Consider the following 23,752-nt stretch of genomic DNA (forward strand, 5'->3'; position numbering starts at 1 on the left):
TACTCAGTTTCAAGAAAATCAAAACAGTTCATTGACTTTCTTTCCCCTTCCCCCTCAAGAGATTCCTAGGGACAAAGAGGAGAACAAATATTAAATTTAGGATACACAACCATGTGTGTCTGGAGTGGTAGGGTAGTGAACAATTTTATTTCAACATCCAATATATACCCGTCACTGAGGGAGGCACATTTTATATATTATCTTATTTAATCTTCACAACCCTTAGAAACAGATACTATGATGCCATCTTACAATGAATAAGCTTAAAGTCAAAGAAATTAAACATCCAATAAATAGTGAAGTCACAATTCATACAGACTGACAGGAAACCCTACACTGTCCTCTCTAGATCACTCTGACTTCTTGGCAGTACCACAAGATTATGAAGCTGATTTAATTGAAAGCAGTTATAAATTTGTTCTAACTCAAATTGGCATAAAATTTTATAATATCTAGATTGAAATGAAAAGGAGAATGCAAAGTACCTAAGAACCAAAACAAATTAAAATTAAAGCCACAAAAGACATGTGGTACAGTGCAGTAACAATGTAGTTGTAACGATAATTAACTTTTTTAGGTCTTTCAATATTCACTGAATCTTACCAAAGAAGATAATGCTTGCCTTGTAATTAATTCCTCAGTACTAAAATATTAGTTGGAATGTTTATATTAAGCCTTGAAACATACATAAATGTTTTTTTATTTAGCAGAGCTATGATAATTTGAACATAAAAATTCAGCATACTTTCTTCTCAACTACTTATTGGTTTATATTTAAAACTGTTGGGTGCCTGGGTGGCTCAGTTGGCTGAGCGACTGCCTTCGGCTCAGATCATGATCCCAGGGTCCCAGGATCAGGCCCCACATTGGGCTCACCCTGCTCTGTGAGGAGCCTGCTTCTCCCTCTCCCTCTGCCTGCCACTCCCCCTGCTTGGGCTCTGTCAAAGAAGTGGAATCTTTAAAAAATAAATAAATAAATAAATAAAACTGTTAAGATACCATTTCTTGCAGCTATTACTCTAAGAAGTGCCATACAATCATCACAAAAGATGGAATTTTCTACATATGTTGTTCATTAAGTACTATTTCTGATACTAAAACTCTACCTTTATGGTACCTTTAACTATTGAAAGTTCTTCCCTACCCATTATCTCATTATCATCATGTCAAGCCTGTAAGGAAGTTGAAGAGGTATTATTATTCCTGTTTTATACTTACAGAACAAAAGCAGATTAAGACCGTTATTTGCCTAAAGTTACAAAGCTAGTCTTTAACAGAGCCAATTCTGAAACCTAACTACCAGTGTTGATTAGATCCGGCCCCTGGCTTTCCCTTAATGATTGTCTAGAAGGTTAAAATTTAATGAAAGCAACAGCTACACTTAAATGGACTGAGGTGATAATTTTGTGATATTTTCCAAATAATCTAGGCATATTAATATATGTGATGCTGTTTGCAAAAAATTAGCTTAGCTAATAAACTTGTCCAACTGTAAAATCAGCTTTTTCCATGAGAAAATACACACCATATATTAGTATTTGTTATTTTTATGCAAGACAATACAAAAAACATGGACAGTAGTTTCTCTGAAGACTTCAATACAAAAAAAAGCCCAACTTTTTAAAATCCTTAAGTGTTTCTCTTAGCCCAAAACCAACTTGTAGGCTTTATGTACACATATTTACCTCATTTGCCTACTCATTTCCCACAAATATCTACCCAACTGGTCTCAGATTTATACCTAAGTTATTAACATATACACAAACAAAAAATAACAAAAGTGGCTGGAATCAATTTTAAATAAATTAGTTAAAATTCATGTTTCATTTCTGAGAGGAAGCTGGTATTACCTATGGTCACTGACTCAAAGGACAATCATTTCTAAAAAAAAAAAAAAAAAAGAAAGAAAAGAAAGAGGGGCGCCTGGGTGGCTCAGTTGGTCAAGAGTCTGCCTTCGGCTCAGGTCATGACCCCAGGGGTCTGGGATCAGAGACTCGCAGCATAGGGCTCCCTGCTCAGCGGGGAGGCTGCTTCTCTCTCTGCCCCTCCCTCTGCTCGTGCTCCCTCTCTCCCTCTCTCTTAAATAAATAAAATCTTTTAAAAAAATTTTTTTTTAATTAAAACAAAGGAAGAGAAAAAGAAACAGAACCTAATCTCTGGTAACATTCCAACAGAAGGTGGTATATTGTGAAATCTCCTTCTATACAAAATAATGATCAATAGTAAGCCAGTGAAGCTTTTTTTAGGGATACAGAGAATAAACTAAGACAGGGTAACCAACCGTCTGGGTTTGGCTGGAAACATGAGCGTTCCTGGGACACAGGACTTTCAGTTTTAGAGCCAAGATGAGTTGGCCCCCTTACTAGCGAGGAGAGAATGTCTAGATATTTGACGGCACACAGCTAAAACCGAAAGTTTTCTTCTAGCCACCCCCCCAAAAAAGAAAATCACAAATTCAATTCTATTTTTACCCCATTCAAGCCCCAGCAAGCAAACAGAAACAGGATACACATTAGTAGTTAAGGAAGGGAGGCATACATTTTTAATGAGAATCCACTTTCAGGCATTAACTGACCAGGGACTTGGAAGTAATGGAAGACTTCCAGCTTTCACTTCTACTATTTTTATAGAAGTGACGATTTGAGCTGAAATAAAGCCAGGATGTCCCACTCTTTGGTTCATGTCAACCAACACTAATGTTTTAGCAGGGAAGAGAAGTTTGTCAGGACCAAGGAAATGAGAAAGCTAAGTGTTAAAGAGCAAGGGCCAAACTGTCTTCCTTCCAATTATCTCAAAACTAGTCAGAGTTTAGCATAAATTATTTGCATACACCAACCTGTAGACTGGAGTTTATCACACTTGATTAAACAATTTCCAGCCTAAATGCCCCAGCTGTGTAGCATAGCCCTCTGAAGCCATAGCAGTAAGATGACTCACCAACTGGCAGGTGTCTTAGGGTCTACGAATAATGGATGTCTGCCTGGATGAAAACAAATGTATGTGCCCAACAGACGACCTCATCCTGCTTGGCAAAGAGAGGAGAGAAACTAAAAAACTGGTCAGTAGTACAGTACTTGTTTTATAATGGAAAAAATCGGACTTAGCGCAAAACAAGAGACTTGTAATTCATGCAGACTTTTAAAATGTCCTCTGTACGTATTTTATCTTCCAATTTTCACTTACCAGAAAGGTTCAATAGAATAAGATCTAAGAGGATAAAAATCAATTTTATAATCCCCAAATTAGAAATAACTGAAAGTGAGAATTGTCATACTGAGTTCAATTATTTCAAGAAATGTGAAGTCAGAGTCACAAGAAAAATAAATCCATATTTAAACCCTCCTATTATATTTAATGACTTGATGTCAGTTTCCACTGAAATGAAAATTAGTAGTTCATGTTTGCATTCTAGTTCACGGATGTATTGAAAACTGACACCATGCCACAGTTAATAAGATATGGGTTTATAAATATGGAGTTTAAAAGAAACTTACCCTTTCCCTTTGTGCAGCTCTGACTTCCAACCCAGTTTTTATAGAAACAGGAGGACAAGTGCCAGTGCCAGAAGTCTGCCAATTAGAACTCATCTTTTAGTTGCTGAATAGTAAAGTCATATCCCAAAGTCGGCTATAGGTTTTTGATTGTCAGTAGTTCCTAAAAAGAAACCCAGGAGGAAAAAAAAGGTGTTTAACCAATTATTATACTTAAATATGCTCCCTCCTTTAAAAAAAGAAGGCTATTAATATGAATTAGATGCTTGATTCTTGTTGCTATGTGAGGAAAAGCAGTTTATTTACGAAGTTACTATCATATTACAATTAAAAATTAAAGCAATTCAAACCTACACCTCAATCCTGTCTATATCCATCCCCGTAGAGATCTAAACCTACCTCTACCAAATTTTCTCAAGTACGGGGCAGCTATCAGCAAATAGTGTCTCAACTATCCTCACCCATGTCTGTAAAAAATAACATGTTTTATCTCACAAGGAAAAGAGTGGACCAGAAGAGAATAGGAAGGAGAGGAAAAAGACAGAAGCATAACAAAATAAGCAAGAACCAACCAAGACAGGCAACAGCAACCCCTCCCCCTGTCTTGGTGACAGAGACCTCTAGTAATTTTCTGGTCACCAGAAGCTCACTACCTAAGAACTCTTTGTTCCTACTTTTCTTGATGAAAATATTTTCTAAATGCTTTAAAGTAAATGTCACATACTAATGAACAAATTGGAAAATCTTACCCATGAGAAATAAGATTCTAATCATCCCATTTTTAGCATAAAGAATATTTATATATCTACATCTTAAGCATTGCTTCTTAAACTTTAAAGTACATAAAAATTACCTGGGGATCTCATTCCACGCAATGGGTCAGGGTGAGACCCTGTAATTCTATACTTCTAACAAGTTTTCAAATGATAGTAATGCTGCTGGTCTGAGGTCCACACTTTAAAGGGTTAAGGCTTCTGGAAGACTAAGCAACATATATACTGTACTCTGAACGTTTTTGGTTTTGATTTTCAAACAGTGCTTAAGAGGTTGATTCTGTGTGCTTGTGAGTCTGTTTAAGGTCTGTTTCTAGAGCAATGGTTCTCAACCCTGGCTACACATGAGAATCATCTGGGGCACTTAAAACAAAAAAAATAATACCGGGGCCTTGGCAAAGGCCCACTCCACCTAGATCAATTTAAATGAATCTGAGAGAGTGATTTCCAGGTACTGGCACTAAAAAGTTCCTCAGGTGATGCTAACGTAGAAGCTAATGTAGCAGAAACTGTATATGACTATATAGTGGAAGCTCTCCTGACCGTGGCCTGAAAACAGAAAGAATAAGAAATGACATATTGAGGAAATACGGATATACTAGGAGGAAGACTGCTTTGAAATCTCAGGGTGGCCAGCAACTTTGAGCCTGAAGAAGAAATACAATCTCTACTATGGTTATTTAAATAAAAGAACACCACTGATCTCTGAACAAGAACATTTTCAGTCTTACAGTGAATCTGAAATGCTAACATATCTTTGGAGGAAATACTATCTTTGACTTGTCAACAGCTGAAAGATTTCCTATTTTGAATTACTTATATTGTGTCTGTCTTCAATTAGTGTAGCTAATTAATTCTTCAAATATTTGGGTACCTATTATATGCCAGGCATTATTCTACATCTTGGGAATAGCTGAAGGAAATTTGTGTTACTTTCCTGAGACAGGTAGTCAAATCTTGATCAAATCACAGCACTCCACCTCCTTAAAACTTTAAAAGCTTTCTATTGCATTCAGCATTTGTCCTTGGCAACTGGTCCTTACAGTTCACTATCTCCCTTCTTCCATCAGAATGTCAGCTCCATGAGAAAAGAGAAATTTGTTTTCTTCACCAATATACTCCCAAGATCTAGAATAATTCCTGGTACATACAGATATCTAAATATTTGAAGAATGGGGGCACCTGGGTGCCTCAGTCATTAAGCGTCTGCCTTCCGGCTCAGGTCATGATCCCAGGGTCCTGGGATCGAGCCCCGCATCAGGCTCCAGCCCCACATTGGGCTCCCTGCTCCACGGGAAGCCTGTTTCTCCCTCTCCCACTCCTCCTGCTTGTGTTCCCTCTCTCACTGTGTCTCTCTGTCAAATAAATAAATAAAATCTTTAAAAAATAAATAAATGAATAAGTATTTGAAGAATGAATTAATTCCACACTAACTGAAGACAAACCCAGGTTAGATAATCCAAAACAAGAAATCCTTCAACCATTCAGAAGTCAAAGATACACTCAACTTTATAATTCCATTCTGCCTCAATCCTATCAGTAACCTGCCTAAGAGGTAGTATATATAGGTGCCGGTTCATTCACAAAAAACAACTTGCTCATGTACATACACATATACATAATCCTAGAATCGCTTTCATTTTAATTTAAAATAGACTACAGTCACAGTATTTTTAGATTAACATCCGAAACCTCAAGGATATCCCAATCAGTTCCTGGCTGTATATCCCCTAGCCAAACTCACAAAACTTTTCTGGTATCCCTTTAGCATTTTATAAATTTTTTAAAGAGTGGCCCTTCTTACAGACTGTTATAAGGCAAAAATCACATACTAAGCTAGACTGAATTCCTTGGAAAAATAATTACACGACTATAAAACAGTTACTTAACTGACGGTTTTAAGTGATAAGTTCCATGGCATTTGCAGTTTCATTCTGCTTGTCTCTGTAACAGCTTTGAATTTATCTTCTGCAATTACCTCCTCTCAGCCTCAGAGACAGAACACTACTACTCTGGCTCTTCTCCTTGGGATTCTTTTCCACACCATCTCCCCTTCCCATGCCGTATATATGACATAACCCCAAGTTTACACTTCAGCACTCTACTCTCTGTGGGCCAGTGATGCTCAACATGTGGCCAATCACCACAGACTACATCAGAATTACTGGGGAAGCTCGTAGAAGAACAAAGACTCCTGGGCCATGCCAGCCCTAACAAATCCCAGAATGCGTGGAGTGGGAGCCAAAGGCCTGCATGTTTCCCAAAACCCACAAATGGTGATACACTCTATAGTTTGAAACCCACTGCCCAGACATTTTCTCAAGTTTGCAGCTTTATCCCATCCCAGCCTCCAGAAAAAAGTAGTGAGGTAGGACAGTACAGCAACCAAAAACTCTAGCTGGAACAAATGCCTGGTTAGAACCCTGGCTCTATCAATTCTAGCTGTCAGATTATGGTCTGTAGTGAAACCTATCTGAGACAATGTATGCATAGGCCCTGGCAGAATGCTTGGCCTAAAATGGGTATTTTTAATAAATGATTGCTATTATTAGTACCGTCGCTTTCTGTCAACCTGCCTCAAACTGATTATGCATCCTCACTACCCACCTTCCTCAAACCGCCTTGCCTTTCAGGATTCCCTCCCTATTTCTGTTGACCTGACCATTTTACAAGTTTTCCAGGCTTCAGCCTGCTCAACTTTTCCACTGATCAACAAGCTGTTTTATTATTCATGCTTGCCTGCCCAACATCTCAATCCCAATCTCCCTCATCATTCCACATCCTTCTCCACCTAACACATTATTTTGTAGTCTTTCTTGACTATCCCAGCCTAAAGGAACCTTTAAGCTCATATACTCATAGACCTGTATCACCTGTAAAAATTCATTAGCAATTAATCAAAACCTGGCCTATGACATCCCTCTTGTAATTGTCTTAAACTGTGAACTTTTCCCCTGATATTTAACCATTTACTTGTTTATATCTAGTTTCCCTAATTACAGTATAAGTTGCTGAGATGTGTAGAGACTGATACTTTCATCTATATGCTCAGCACCTTACTTCTTAAGATACAGTCAGCATTCAAATGATTATACAGAAACTCTACCTGAAAGCTTAATGTTACAGCATTTGAGTAGAAGCATGTTAAGTAATTTGACCTCAAGTTCAAAATCTCTTCTTAGCTGCTAAGGACAATCTTGTGTGAGGTTTGAAGGAATTTTGTCATTCAATAAATTGCTTAGGGAACTGGAGGGAGATGGAAGTGGTGGTCAGATAAGCCATAATCAGATAACCCATTGTAAAAAGAAAAATAGATGCTGCAACCAGCCATAAGCATTAAATTTACTGCCTCAGATAAACAGCTTGTAAACAACAATGTGACTTAAGCTACAGAAGTGACAATTTATAAAATCTAAGTTGTATCACTAAAATCAGGGTACTCCCTATTTTCAATTTTAATACCCACAGCTTGGCTTTTCAAAATGAGCACAAGTCAATTCAGAGGTGTTCTTGGAATAATTTCCTTTATAGCAGAATCCTAAATTTAGACCATACGAAAGATACTGAGAAACCAAACAAAGAATTCAAAAAGGCAGGTCCCAATTTATAAAACCAGAAGTCTAGATCTAACACTCAACCCAATTAAGAATTTTTCCTTCATGGTGTAGCTAGAAATAAAATGATTTCATGAGTAGTTTCAAAAGATTGTCATGCTGAGTACCCTTCCATTTTGCATGATATCGTTTCATATACAAATAAATAAATGTTCTATTCGCAACCTTTTCCTCTTGTTCTTGAGATGAAACCTGAGACCTTAGAAAGATACCAAACATGTGGAAATATGTAGAGTGTCACATAATCTTCCTGAAATCATTATAGTGATTTAAAATACTTGCTTACTAGTTGGAAAAACTACTTAATGGGCTTTCAGTGTGGACTAGCCAGAGAAAGAAAATACATTGGAAATTGACATTCCCAACAGGTACAAAACCTTTGAAGAAATGTAGGTGAGATCATCTAGCAGTTTTAGGTGACAGCCAACTCATAAGCAGAGCTTTTAAAAACTTGTCAGTCACACAATGACAAACTGAAAAACAAAAACAACCACTGCACTTCACTTTTCCCCTTTCGAAAGAGATGAAAAACCAGAATTTTGTGAAAAAGAAAAATTCAACATTTCAACCCCACTTTAAGGAAACCTAGCTGTATCATACACTAAAAAAGCCATGCTTATATTAAGTTGCCAAAGCCTCATACCTAATCAATTTGGGGGGAGGGGAGAGGGATTGGAAGGGCTCAGAAGGCTGGTAGGACTAAATGGACAATGAAAATGGCGAGCGCAGACAAAAGCTAGATTTCTCGAAACATTGCCTATTTACGTCCCTAAAACTATAGTTGCCTATTTTGATAATTCCATCTCTTTGTAAGCCAAGAAGAAAACTAACCATTTTGGCTAACTTATCTATCATTCCCAGTCTGACGGTACTTTTCTTTTTGTGCTATATACTAACCCAGAGGTTTAGAATCAGCGTTCGTAATGGCAACATTTTACAGTAGTAAGTTCTTCCAGCACCATTAAATCACCACAGAGGGTGAAGGCCACGGTTAATGGAAAATGTCAAAACTTTAAAGGACATCAGGCTGTAAATCCCAAACCCATAACCAGGATTTTAATACTTTGGGCTCCCACGATAAAAAAATTTTTCCGCGAGTTAAAGTAAACTAAAAAAAGATATACATATAAACACGAAGTACAACAAAAGTTCTGGCCTAGACTTTTACAAACACAACACTTTGGTGAGGAGAGGAAGCTAGTCGTGGCAGCAGAGCGCCTAAAGACTTTCAATCAGAGAAACAATACCCCAACCAGTAATAGCCCTCACCCTGTTAATCAAATGCATTTTTGACCTCTAAAAACCCTCTTACCTGTTTACAAGAGTTTATACAGCTGTTTGCCACTGGAACACCACCTTGCAGAGCATAACCGTGGCATCCTTGGTTGATAATCACCTGTTGCCTAAGTAAGCATCATCCCGCATGGAGACAGACAGCACTAGGGCTCTTCCATCCGAGGTTAAAATTCAAAACAAGCCCAACAAGCCTGCATTTCAAGGTGGTCTTCGTCTGCAACTAGTTACGTTTAAAACTGGCAAACGACAATGGTGTCTGAAGCCACTGGTGGCAGCACTGCTGGCTTCCTCTTGAATTGCAGCGTTGTCACTGTGCACCGAAGTCTCCTGCTGCAAACAGGGGAGTTGTTCTCCTGTACTGGGAACAGCTTCCAAAGCTCAGGAGCCCCTGTACAGGATAACGCAGGAACTAAAGGCAAACACTTTCTCCTCTTTAAGGATGCCTCCATTTTTTCCTCACAATCTGTACTACCAACCGAAGTGACTGGGCCTGAGTGTGCGTTCGTACCTATGAAACCGTCACGGTGCATGCACATCCAAGGCATGTGGAACCACAGGTCAAATAAGGCACAGATACCAAGTAACGGTTCTAATTACAAACGCTAGCTCTCAGGAACTCTTCATCCATTCAGAACTAAACCCATCACTGCATAACTCTGGTAAGAAGCCCCTGGAGATGGAGGAGCTCCTCAAATGTGTCAGGAAAGGCTTTATTAACATCATCATTAACATTTAAAAAGCAAACGGAGCATTTCTCCTTCTTTTGGCAATTTGGTGCAAATGTTAAGTGCAAGATAAAGCAATTTCAAACTTTTCTTCAAATTAAAAATGAAACTAAGGCCAAACGTGATGGGTGAACAAAATAAATCAAAACTTAAATTTCAGCAACTCCGGCTCTTCAAACCAGCAAAGCCCCCGACTCGTGCACTGTGGTGAGGCTTACGGTGCTTGCCCCGGCTTCTTGCGTGCCAGCAAACAGCACCATTTCCTCATCAAGTTGAGGACTGAGAAGCAAAGGATCCCCTTCGCTGCAAACAAAGGGGGTCACAGTAACACTAGTGATCCTTCAGAATTGACACACCGCGATAGTCAAAATGATGGTCTCCCTGCTTCTTGCTCAAGACATACAAGATCTGAGCAGCAGCAAGTACCCCCTCGGCTGCAAACAAAGGGGTCAAAGGTTTGCCGTCAATTCACTTCCAGGCAGAAAAACATTTTCCTCAAAAGAAACAATTTATTTAGAATAAAACAAAAGCAGCTCAACTGTGAGCGCACGTTTGAGTGACAGCTACTTTTAAGCTGTGTGAGCCATAAAAAGGGTTTTTCTTTACTTTTCCAGAAATCTTGTGTACACAGCACAAAGCAAGAGGTCATTTTTTTTCCACTTAAAACACCGGCATTGGCATCACAATAGCAGATACACAACTTTAAGCTGCCATTTTAGTAAAATGCACAAATACTAAACAGATTAGCTTTCTTCCATCAAGAGGCCCATGTAAACTCCACATAAGCCACAACTTCTCTTCAAAAAGGTCCATTAGAGCTTTGAATTCCATATCTTCAATCCGCAGTTCACCAGTTTTGCTTGCGGGGGGGAAAAAAAGGTTATTCAGTACAAATGTTTACAATATTAAAAATATATATATTTCCCCTATGCCATTATAGATGAACATAACATTAACAAGACCTTCCTGGATAGTCCAGCTTGACTTCAAAAAGCACCAATAATACCCACTGGCACATACCTTGAATGAATTTACTGTATGAATAGACAAATAACAAGTAAAACAACAGGGTGGATTTTTTTAAGGACTGCAATTAAGCAAAGATTACAGGACTGAAAATACCCTTTATACTCATGTAACTGAGTAAAACATGTCAAAAATTTTCAGAAAAAAGAAAGTTTATAATCCATTTATGATCAATATATTCTAAATATAACTTAAAAAATGAAACTAAAAAAAGGTGGAGTTTAGTCAAACTTTTACCCTCTCTGGTTTCATTCCATAATTTATATGGAACAATCCAGAACTATCCCGTTGTAGAAAGGGGTCAAGATATGAAGCCATTTAAAAATCCACCTTCATCTGTGTTACCAAAGACAGCAGCTGTTCTTTTAAGAAAACTCATTAAGAACAATTGCTAAACAGCCAAAGAACATTTTAGGACTTTTACTTTTCAACTGTTTAAATCAAACATAGAAACCTTTTTATTTAGCTAGACAGTTCGCTGTGGTTACCTGAAATCATTTTCTCCCTTTAGGGACATCATTATGACCAGAATGTTAACAGGGTCTGCTCCACTTCTCTTCTCGTTCTCATACCTAACTGCCATCTCAAAACCAAACACCGTAGCAGAGACAGAAAAAAAGTCCAGAAATTCTCTCCAAAACATTTCACATAAAGGTCATTAAGGCCCTCTCCTCAAGAGGATTTCCTAATTCTGTTACCACAGAGTTTTTGGTGAATGGTTCCTATATGAACCCAAACTGAAGTTCAAGCTGTACCTGCATAACGAGCAATTTCATGGTCTAAAGAACGTGGATTTCAAATTTTAAAAAACCAATACCGTCAGTGAAAACCTGCTCATAAAATTTTTAAATAAACCTAAACAGTGTTTGACTCTGAAAGCAACACACACACACCTCACTTTTCCTACTGTATCTCAAATGATCTAAATGAATTAAGGGCCAGAGTATGTTACCTTCAAAATGTGACAAAAAGCTTATACCAGCCAGAGGATGGACATTTTAAGATGTAATTCTTAAAGGGAAAACTCTAGCTACAGAGTCCAAGTATACATGTTAAACCAGGAATTTAAATTTTTGTGTGGAAAACTATAGGAATCCCGGTTACAACCAACAAAATAATATTTAAAAAATTGGCTAGGAGCCGAATGATTGCTTAACTTTCCGTAAACTTTGAAGTTGTGATCTAAGTGTTAATTAGCTTGATGTTTTTCCCCAGTAATACTTAATAAGTCATTAAATGATATACTGAAGAAATTTTCTTTGCATTCCTTTCAACAGAGTTCCAGAAAAATCAATTTAGCTAAACGAGTATTTTTTTTTAAAAGTAAAAGAAACAAGTGGTTGTTATAAAGAACATCCAATATTGAAATTATGAAATTCTGGCTAATGAGAATTAGAACCAGATAGCTTTAGACTCTTGCTTTCATTCCATCCTGAAGGCTTAAGTAGATAGTTTAACAGTATTATGAACCTGCACAACAGAATGGGCAACACAAATAAGAGATTCATCTGAATGATGGCACTCTGTAGGTAAGCACCAAACTAAACATAATTAGTTATTTCTAATACATACATTTAGAAATGGTATCAAGCCATTGTTTCAGAAACACGGAAGCACAAATTGCGCAGATCTAACAAAAGCCGCCATGTCAGATAAAGAGTCAAACAAACAAACATGGAGCAAAAACCACAGTACTCTTCGGTAAGTTGTCACATCAACTTAAAAAAAAGAAAAAGAAAAGAAAAAAAGGAAAATGGGAAAAACCACACTTTGGATTAGAGTAAAATTAAATGTTGTGGACTTCACTCTCTAAAAGAGCAAAATCATTTGTCCAGCCTTATCAAAAGATATTCAAAAGTTAATGGTTAGTGAGATTATTTAAACTGGAAAAATGTATCTAGCCAAACTGTACTTTGACCCCATGTATACACAGACTGCAAACCTCCATTAGTTTCTGAACAGTGTCTCCTCCATATTAGCGTGCCAAGCAAAGCTTTTTAAAAGCAAAAGCACCAAGTCTTACTTGTAGGATTTCAGATATTCTCCCTACAGGCACACCAAGGACCTTTGTGCTCACAGCCTAGTACCTTCCTTCTGTCAAAATAGCTAGTTTTTCCAGTTTAAAATACAAACAAAAAACCCACAAACACCTCCCAACTTAAAAAGAAAATTTATAAATGCATGGTGAAAACCAAAAAGGATGACACAGCAGTGTTGAGGATTTCATGCTGACATGCATTAGACACCTGTCATAACGGAAAATAAAAAAATTACATGACATTTCCCTGGGTTATTATTGGTGCTATTTCAAAACTACCAGCTTTGATAACAGAAAGAAAACAGTTGAGTTCTGCCAGGCTTTCTATAAGTCACTTTCACAGAATAGAAACAGGACCATGATCCAAAAGGTCGTAGAGTTTCTAATCATAATTAAATATCAAGGGCCTTAGCTAAAGTCCTCAGTGTTTAAAATCAAAGGGGGAAATATACTTAACTAATGACCTGAGAAACTAGGGGTGAGGACAGAGGGACAGATCAAAGAAACAAGACAAAAAAGAAAATCATCCATTACGGTTTTGCAGCAAAAGCCCTTGTTAAGAACCAGGAATTGATATAACCTTCAGCTTTGAAAAAAACTGTGAGGGTGGGTTAAATTATTCTGTATTAATTCCAGGTGTTTGGGAAATAAAACAATAAAAAGAGGTTCTCCCACACTGACATTTCAGTTCTCTGTGGTTGGACACCAGTGAATATGTTAAACACAAAATTTCAAAGATATTCAACATTTTCAATAATGTAATGTCATCGCTACTGTTTATAAATGAAAATAAAAATACAGGCAAAATTTAAAAAGAGCATGTCAAAGGCATTTCACGATGACTTTAAAAATTTCTGCAATCCAGATATGGCTGATTAATGCCCACTAAAACAAAAGCCGACTTATGAGCCTGCAGACAACTCTTCTTTCTATTATTGAAATCAGAAATTTGCATGGATACAAAAAAACTCATCTTTGATGAAAAACACTTAAGTTTTGAAATATGCACAATTAAATTAGACCTGTACCTGCTATACCTCTCTGAAAGTCAGTAAAAACACCACCACACACCAATAACTAACCAAAGAATTCTGATTTTAAAAACACCTACTCACTTCTTGCATACTAGCATAAGACATAAATGGTTTGTAACCTACTCCTCAATTTTTACTGAACAGTTACAGCTACAAACCAAAAGTGCATATACGGGATACAGAACTTAAGAACTAATGATAAAAAATGCGTATGTTAAAGCAAACTCTCCGGGAATGAACCATGTATCTTAAGAGAAATACTCAAATACCTGATTAAAATAATTACATTGCTATACAATTTACCAGCTTGTACTTTTAAAATTCCTGATCAAATTTCAGCCACACAAATAACATTTCTGGTACAGGAATTATTTACCTACATACGAATCAAGCCATTTTTAGGTGTATATTATCATCTTTATAAAGTCAGTGGGCTCTTCTCCAAATCCCGACTTTTCAAAAATTTTGGGTTTGTAACTCTGAGGATTTTTTTTTTTTAAGCTCAAGGTTAAAAAAGGAAAAAAAAAAAAAACTGAAGAAAAAGAGGAAAAGAAGTTACTCATAGGAGTAGGAACTCCTAATTAAAATAAATCCATCCGCCTGCTACCTTCAGGGCATCCCTTTCACTTAAAATAATAGCTAAACTGTCCTGACTTCTATTTTAAAGGTTTATAAAAATATAAAAAAGAAAAAAGCTAGAACTAAACAAACTAATTCAAAAGAAAATTTCATCTGATGCTGTATCCCATTACACATCACAAAACAGGAACCATGTCAAAGTAGTAAATACAAGTTACACATGGACTTTAGGACGCACCACGGACAATGATCATGACCAGGTAATCTTCTTCAGATTTGGCCAGTGCCTTGGCAGGGGAATCCAGGAACTGCTGGGAGAACTCACAGGGTGGGAAAGCATGTAGGACCCCGGTGTTTTCCTTGTCTTTGTTGCCCCCCACAGGGAGGCTTATCACCCCAGCGGCCTGCTTTTGCTTTAAATAGGACACAAGGTTCCTAAGTGGCCTCTGAGTAGAGGTGGCAGTGTCTGACGTGGCTGAAGAAGAGGAGGACCTGCTGTCAGAACTTCCAGGCACAGCCAGAAGAATGGCATAACCATTGGGCCCTGCCACTTTGATGCGTCGAGTTACTTCATCCAACTTGGGCTGGTCCAAACGAAGACGCTGAGTGATCTTGAGCTGGGCTACTTTGCCTCCAGTTGAGCCCTCCACAAGAAGACTACTAGCCACTTGGAGGTCACCCTGCAACAGATGCATGTTGGAAGGAAAGTTGCTGTTCTTCAATAGAAGCATGCCCTGCCAGGCCAAACAGAGTTTGGGAGAGGCTGCAGCTGTGGGGGCTGTCCCACCGTCCTGTTTCTGGGAAGGGGACTTTAGCTTCGAGGAAACAGTGCTGGTGCTGGGTGCACTCCCATCAGAACGGTCTTCTTTTTTCAGAGGGCTTTTTCCCTCAGTGGGAGCAGCTGTCCGGTGCTTCCTATCCCGTTCAGCTGATGCAGAGTTTTTACGGTCTCGCTTGTCACCCTGGCTCTTCTCCAAACTACCTCGTCTGTCTCTGACTGGAGAGGGCCTTTCCAAGATAAGAAGACGGGAAGATCGATCATTGTCACTGTTGTAGCGATCCCGGCTACTGCTCAACTCTGGGCTGCGGTCGGGAGAAGGAGCACAGTGACGTTTTCGGGGACGGTCACTCTCAGGGGACCTATCCAGGTGCCGGCCCCCACTTTCCTCAGGCAGCCTTCGCTTCCTAGGCTGGTCTCTGCTGCTGGGCAGATCTCGCTCGCCTCTGTCCCGGTCCAAGGACCAGCCATCTCGCCTGCGATCCAGGCTATCCAGTGGCTCATAAGCAGGCACAGCAGTAGCTGCAGTCCGAGTGCTGCGTTCACGGACTGGGGGCGGGGGTGGCACCCAGTCAGAGTCAGGATAAAGGTCTCTGTCACGATCTCTGTACAGTAAGGGTGGTGTCCTATCCCGAGCACCCCTCAAAGGGTCAGGTGCTCGATGTCCAAAAGCATCTGTCACCAACTCATAATGAGTTAAGGGCAGAGGCTGCAGATATTGCTGCTGGTAACGATGTTCTGTATCTGCAAAGTCTACTCTAAGGCGACGATCTGGGCCACCAAGTGGGAAGCCACGCATATGGGTCCAGGCAGCATGAGCTGCATCGAGGCTTTCATATTGGATATATGCCCAACTATCACCTTTGCGGTAGTCTATAGTGCGAATGGTGCCAAATCGGTCAAACTCTCGGGCCAGGGCAGCAAGAGGCACCCAAGGTCCCAGACCACCTACCCAGAGGCGGGTGGTCGGCGTAGCTTTACCATAACCAATTTTGATAGGATTCCGAATAATAATTTTGCCAGACATTGCTAGTTTGGCCCGGTGAGACATGTCTAGGTTCTCAAATTTGAGAAAGCCATAGGTACTGGTCTGGCCCCGAGAAGGCCTCTTGATGTCTACCTCAGTGATGACTCCAAAGCGGTCAAAAGCCCTTCTTAGATCACTCTCTGTCACAGTGATGTCTAGGTTGCCCAAGAAAAGCGTCCGGTTAGCTCGCTGATCATCCTCGGGTGAGATCTCATCCACTTCTCGGAAAGGAGCAGCACCTGCTCCAGCTCCCACCCTTGGCTCAAGACTGTATGCTGGGCGCACTCTCTCATAGAACGGGTAGTCTCGCTCTCTCTCCAGCTCACGGGGCAATGGTGGTGGAGGTGGAGGGGGCAGGCGGCCAAGAGCCAACTGCTGCAACCGGTAGTCTCTGTATCCCAAGGCTGCGCCACCAGGGGAAAGTGATCGCTGGCCTCCACCTCCTCCAGGGGGGTGCCGGTGTCCACCTACAGAGGCCCCGACCACGCTGGCTGACGGAGGGTAAGTATCTTTGTCTAAAGGGGAGCGGCTGCGGCGCCGGCTCACATACACAGCTTCTATCTTCAGAGGCCGGTCATAGAGCACTAAGCGGCCTCGGGCATGCTTGGCCGCCCGCGCGTCCTCTGGCCGCCGGAAGTTCACAAAGGCTACTCGCTCATCCCCGCTGCCAGAACCCGAGAGATGACTGATTTTGACACTTACATCACCGAAACGTTTGAACTCGTGAAACAGTCCGTCCTCCACCGCTTCGTCACTCAGCTGGGACCCCAACTCGCTTATCTTCAGTGTCTTGTATTCCCCGCCGTCCCCGCCGCCAGGAGCTGAGGAGGCGGCCCCAGAGGAACGTGACTCCCCGCCTCCACCCCGGGAGCTGCTGCGCGACTCGCCCCCGCCCGAGGAATTTTTGGTGCTTGGGGAGCTGTAACTATGCAAGCGGCTACTGGAGCTGCCCCCACCAGTGTCATACTCGCGGCTGCCACCTCGGCTGCTGGACTTGTCCAGATGAAGGCTGCGCCGCGACCCGCCGCCGCTGTCGGTCTTTCCGCTGCTACTCCCATTGCTGCCACCAGAGCCCCCTAACTTCTTGCTCCGCTCCCCGCGGGAAGTCGAGTCCTCACCTCCACGGGAGCGTTTGGGCTTGACTGGAGAGCGCTCTTTTCCCTTCATTGTTGCGGGTCGTCGGAGGTCGTCTCCGCGGAGATGATTAACCCGCCGCCCCGCGCTCGTTTCACACAGCGGAACCGCACGCCGCCATCTTGGACTCCGCCGCGGTAAAGGATCCCGCCCCGCAGTCCTCATTGGTCAATTAGCTTGTCTCTTCTACAGTCTCATTGGGAAAACGATTTGTCTGTCTTTACATCTCCCCGCGCTCCGGAAAGGCGCCCGCCCAACCACTGTTATTGGGTTCCCAACGCCCTAGTCTGAGTACCTCATTGGTTATATTTGTTGTCCATCTTAACGGTTCCTCGCGCCAGGCTGTGGCTCCGCCCCTCGCACTCTAGGGTCACCTGACCCAAACTCTGGAGGCGTTGATTGGACAAAAAGTCTGCCCTGTAACGGTACTTCTAGCGCGGTAAAAGCAGTGATCCCACCTCTTCATTCCTTTCATTGGTTTGTGACTCCGTCCTTTAACTCACTATCTGGGAAGTCGGGCCATCAGTTCTGGCGTTTTTTCTGAGAGGCCCGCTTACAGCGTTCTCGCGAGAGAGAAAGCGCTCCCTTTTTCGACCTCTTTTTCCAACTCCTCCGGCGGCTCAAAGAAGTTTAAATTTGATTGGATGTTGACAAGGAAGTTGATAGGCTGAAATAACTGTCCATCATTCGCTTAAAGGGGTAGGCTCGTATACTGAGAAGGCTGACTGAAGGTGAAAGAGTAGAACACGCGCTTGCTGTGCGACGTCACTAAGACGTCGCGAGATGGTGACCCAGAGCTAGCTCCGCCTCCTCGCGCTTTCGGCGTTCTCTCCTCAAACATTTGTTTGGTCTTGCGGCGTGCTTGGGTGTGCCTCGGCCCCTGGAACCCGAAACTTCTGGGCCGCCCACTTAGTTACTTGCCTAGGACAAGGGGCTGTCGGGGCGAATTCCTCAGGAAGGCGGCCCGGGGAGCTCCCAGCGGACACCATCTTAGTCCCTCTGACCTCAGAACAGCCTGTAAAAGCTGGGGCCCTGGGATCCGCGGGGCAGGGTGGCCGCGGGTTCCCAGTTCGCCAAGTGCCGGTCCCACTAACACCTGGGGCTCTCGGGGGCCCGCAGCCGGGAGGCAGCACAGTCGAGCTGCAGCCCTCGCCCGGGGCCTGGCTCTCCTTGGCGCCCCCCGCTCCAGCCCAAGTACCCCGCGTAACCGGAGGGGGCGGGTACCCGGCGCCCGGGCCCCGCCGCCCGCGCGCGTGTCTCTGCGCTCCCAGTTTTCTGTTGCGAAGCCGCGTGCGTTTGGATTTTGTACAAGATCTGGCGATCTAGGTCCGTGGGCTTTGTATATGTAATGTCCCTCCCCGTTAAATATTCGAGTCAAATTGACGCTCCATATGCAGACGTGTCGCGTTTTTTCTGCGGCTTCTCGTACCTCCCGGCATCAGGTTAGTATAAGAACCCAGTAGCACAGCCTTGCCGACTCTCCAGAGGAACCTCTTTGCCTCCTTCAGGCATCATCTGCTTCAAACCCCAACTTTCATAAAGGTAAATAAAGCACTTGTGGCAGGTGCTGCTCTTTGGCAGGTGAAGGAAGTGCTGAGTTCATCACGGCGATTAGGCTTTTTGCCGTCCTCCCAGGTCTCCTGGCAGAGGTTACGAGAGTTCTTATGTTGATCCTCTCCTCTCACTTCTTTCAAGTCCAGTATGTAGGAGAGAATGAGATTTTAACGTAACATTTTTCAAGGTAATGCGCATGTCCCCAAAACTGAAACCTAAACTTGAAAGCTGTGTTATGATTAGGACTGCAACATGTTTAGCCCTGCCTTAGCCATCCTTCTCTTTCTAGATAATCTTGAGGAAGGTGAATATGAATTTTATCTCTTGATTTGATCAAAGCTTGAAAGAAGCCTAATAGGTAAAAGCATAAAAATCCGCGGCTCTGTAGTATGTAGACTTATTCGCTGAATTAAGACTAGCTATTAAAACTTCATGAGGCATAGAACAATGTGTATAACATGCTACCACTTGTGGTTTTAAAAAATAATATATATGCGTAGGTGCACGTGTTTTTGTTAATGCATTCATAGAAACTTCATTGAGAGTACTTTGGTTATGGTTACTCAGATTACCCTGAGAGGCGGGTGGAGGGTCTGGGTGGGAGAGAAACTCAACTTTCCATTGTATATCTTTCTGCATTATTAAAAGGAAACTTGTTTTACCATGTGCATGCTATTACTGTTTCATTTTTTTTAATTAGCAATCCTTAAACTAACAAGAAAAAAAAAAAAAGCAAAAGTAGGATACTATAAAGAACTCCGGTGTACCCAACACCCAATTTCAGCAATTACCAACTCCTGTCAATCTTGTTTCCTATACACTCTCTTCCCACTCTTCCCCCTTTGTTATTTTGTTACAGGCTTATCTGATACATTTCCTGCCCCAGACATGAAATCAGCCAGTTCCTCCAAGGAGATCTGGTTGCTTTTAGTGAGAAATGATATTTAAAGATAAAAATCTGGATGTTAGGAGATAAAGACAACAACAACCAACACATTATTTGTAAAAGCATAAAACAAAAGGCTTTACATTGTTAGGGATTTTAATCTGTTTCAAGATTATATTAAATACAACACAAAATTGAAGTTAAGCCATTATCTGATTACTTAATGTAATAGCCAATCCAAATCAGGCTCCAGAATGACTATTTTTGGCCTAAACTGACCTGCATAGGTGACTGAATGATCAAAGAAAAAGTAAGGACCAAATCAGCATAGTTTCTCAAACATGACAGGGGTTGAGGGAGCACAAGAATGGAGGGAAAGAGTTCAAGGAGCAGGTACCAGTCTGTGCAGCAGTGCCTGAGGCTCTGCTAGGCTTAGTGGCTTAGCATTTGAAATACCAGGGAGCTTGATGGAAGCTAGTGCACACAGCTGTCGGCCTCAGGAGAGCTTGCCTAAGGGGATTGGTGGCCAAGGACTGGTAAGTCGAATGGGTAGACAGAAAAGCCCTGGATTCTGTTATTAGTAACAAAGCCAAAATATAACCTTGATGTGTGTGTCTGTGTGTATGTCCACAACAGAATTGGATAATGACATAATATGGCCATGTTGTAGTCAAAATGAGTGTTTTCATTTCCTTTGTGTTCTTTACAGTATGAAGGTGCTTAGTGAGATCGTATCAGCCTATGTTTGCACATGTGTTTTAAAGAGAGCTGAAAGAGGATAAAAGTGACCCATGGTTTAGAAGGCCAGGACTTTAAACCCTTTTTCTGGCATTGGTGATGGAGCTGTTGAGGTCCAGTTCAAGGTTTCATCTGGCCTTGTGAATACCTTGTCGAAACCCAAGACATAGAGTTGAGAAAAAGCTGCCATAGCCCATTCTGGTGTCAATGTTGGTCCTTTGAAGCTTTGATTCAAAGGCCCTCAAGGACACAGCCCAGCAGGAAAGTGACCACAACTAGCTTTCTCTAGGAATTGCTTTTTCCATATCCTTTAAAATCAGTTTTAGATTTAAGAGGAAAAAGCAAAATAAAAGTTATGGAAGAAACTGCATAATCAAAAGGTATCAGTATGTCTTCAATCAAATGTCTTCATTCCACCTTCTTCCTAGGTTTTATTGTTTGTGTATCCTCAGTACACAGACAATTATGATTACAATATGAAATTGATCTTGGCAACTGAGAGCTGTTTGATTTCCTGGCAGATGAAAAAGGCCTGAAGCTGGGAATTGAAATTATTTTCCCACCCACAAGAGTGGATTAAAATTTTCTATTTCATCTACCTTCATAAACGTGAGTGGTCTCCTGACAGTGCGGTTTATTTTGTTGGTCTGGAGAAAAAGCATGTATTTTACCCATAGGCATATATTAAATCCTAAAATAGCAAACAATCATTTAGGACCCAGTTTGCATTATTAAAGTCACTTACTTATTTGTGGTTTGTGGCCTTTATTTTTAACAGCTTTATTAAGATATAATTTACATACCATAAATTTCACCCATTTAAAGTATAGAACTCATTGGCTTTTAGTATACTTACAGAGCTCTGTATGTGGTTCATCCTTTTAACATTGTTACAGAAAGCACTCTACTCTATCTTCTCCTGCATGACTAAGCCCTAATATGATTATCTCTTTCATTTATTTAGACATCTTATAGGGCAGTGGCTAAGATGATGGATGCTGGAACCAGCCAGTGTGGATTAAATTCCAGCTCTGCTGTGGGCAGAAGAGTTACTGTTAATCTCTCTGGGCCTCGATATTCTCATCCATGAAATGGGAATAATCCTAGGATCTTCACTGGGAGGACTAAATGGGTTAAAACATATAAAGATCTTAGAACAGTGCCAGGTACATGGTAAGCACTATAAACATGTTTGCTATTACTAATATATTTTCTTTCTGAACTTGGGTACGTAGAATTGGATTAATCATAATCCTTAGTTCATGACACATAATCATCAATGGGCCATACATGGGCCTTTAAATTTTTCATTTCTTTATCAACAACCTAGTGAATACCCATGAAACTGCCACTTGGTCCAAGAAATAGAATGTTATTGATAATTTACATCTACCTAAATACCTTATCCTTATTCCTTATCCACTGCCTACTCTGATAGGTAACTACAATCCTGAATCTGGTGTTTAATAATTTTTTGTTTTGGTTGGTTTTAAGAACTTTAAAGAAATTTTTATTCTTTTTTTTAAGATTTATTTATTCGAGAGAGAGAATATAGACAGGAGGGGCAGAGAGAGAGAGAGAGAATCTCAAGCAGACTCCCCACTGAGCATGGAGCCCAATGTGGGGCTCAGTCTCATAACCCTGAGATCACAACCTGAGCCAAAACCACGAGTTGGATGCTCAACCAACTGCGCCACCCAGGCACCCCAAGAACTTTAAAGAATTTTTTAAAGGAATTTTTAAAAGTGTGTGTGTGCATGCATGCATGGGCGTGCATGTTCATGCACCTTAATAGTATTTTATTTGTCCTTGTTTATACAATATAATCTTTGTAATCTTCTGAGGCTTGCATTTTTCATTCCTAATGTTACTATGATTCTTTCATGTTATCATATGTAGCTATAGTTTATTTCCATTACTGTAAAATATTCCATTGTATTGAATATACCACCACTTATATATCCATTCTTCCTCTGATGGGCATATGGGCCATTTTCTGTTTTTGTGCTATTATGAAGGTTCTTATTCATGTGTCTTGAGGCACACGTGCAAAAATTTCTCTGGGATAGGATAGGGAGATTGTGGGTAGGGGATACCTAGGAGGAGAACTACGAGATTAAAATTTTTTGAATTTTTTAATATTTAATGGTCGGTTTTACAAGAGAATGCCAAATTGTTTTCCAAAGTGTTCTTTTTATCAATTTATATCCTTGCCAGCAATGTATAAGAGGTCTTATTAATCCACGTCATTGGCATGGATTATAACTTTTTTTTTTCCCAAACAAATGGGTGTCAAATAATATCCCTCTGTGGTTTTGATGTTTTATTTCTCCAATTACAGTGAGGTTGTGAATGTCTTTTTAAGTTTCCTGGCCATATGTTTCTTCATCTATGAAATATCTGATCATGTTTTCTGCTCATCTACTGAGTTAGATCTTTCTTATACATGTAGGAGTTTTTCATATATTCTTGATTCTAATATTCTGTAGAATAAATACATGGCAAACATCTTGTTCTAGTTTGCAGCTTATCTTTTCATTAATTTGTTGCTAGCACTTTTTGTATCTTGCCTAAAAAAATCCTCTTCAGTTCCTCCAACCCTGCTGCCAATATTTTTACCTCTGTTAAAATTTTGTTCTGTCTTATACATTTTAGAGTCAATTCATCAAGTTCCATGAACATCTGTCTATGATTGGTGTTTCATTAAATCTATGGATTAATTTAGGGAAAGGTAACATCGTTACGAAATTAAGTCTTGGGGCACCTGGGTGGCTCAGTCATTGGACGTCTGCCTTCGGCTAGGGTCATGGTCCCGGTGTCCTGGGATTGAGCCCGACGTCCGTCCATCGGGCTCCCTGCTCCACAGGGAGTCTGCTTCTCCCTCCCCCATTCCCCCCCTGCTTGTGTTCCCTCTCTTGCTGTCTCTCTCAATGTCAGATAAATAAATAAAATCTTAAAAAAAAAAAAATTAAGCCTTCTTTCAGTGAACAGGGATATCCTCTCATTTAATTAGATCTTATTTAATTTCCATCAGCAAAATTTTTGTAGTTTTATAAGTA

At 40.8% G+C, this 23,752-nt stretch overlaps 1 protein-coding gene across 2 annotated transcripts; it reads right to left on the bottom strand.

Moving 5' to 3' along the window:
- Positions 1-2,126: 2,126 nt before the first annotated feature.
- Positions 2,127-17,702, bottom strand: RBM15 (RNA binding motif protein 15). 2 transcript variants are annotated; one of them, XR_004681537.1, is made up of 3 exons: positions 11,414-14,367; positions 9,191-10,758; positions 2,127-3,654 (listed from the first exon to the last, which is right to left on the bottom strand). XR_004681537.1 is itself a non-coding variant. In XM_035017814.1 (3 exons), exons 1-2 carry the CDS (start codon positions 17,678-17,680, stop codon positions 10,712-10,714), a joined length of 2,913 nt encoding a protein of 970 aa, XP_034873705.1. In that variant the 5' UTR covers positions 17,681-17,702; the 3' UTR covers positions 2,127-3,654; positions 9,191-10,711. The 2 variants fall into 2 exon arrangements, 1 of the variants encoding a protein (XP_034873705.1); XM_035017814.1 differs by lacking the exon at positions 11,414-14,367 and adding an exon at positions 14,815-17,702.
- Positions 17,703-23,752: the final 6,050 nt, after the last annotated feature.

The sequence above is a fragment of the Mirounga leonina genome, unplaced genomic scaffold, assembly GCF_011800145.1.
Source record: "Mirounga leonina isolate KUSES-001 unplaced genomic scaffold, KU_Mleo_1.0 Mir_173, whole genome shotgun sequence".
Classification (NCBI taxonomy): Eukaryota; Metazoa; Chordata; class Mammalia; order Carnivora; family Phocidae; genus Mirounga; species Mirounga leonina.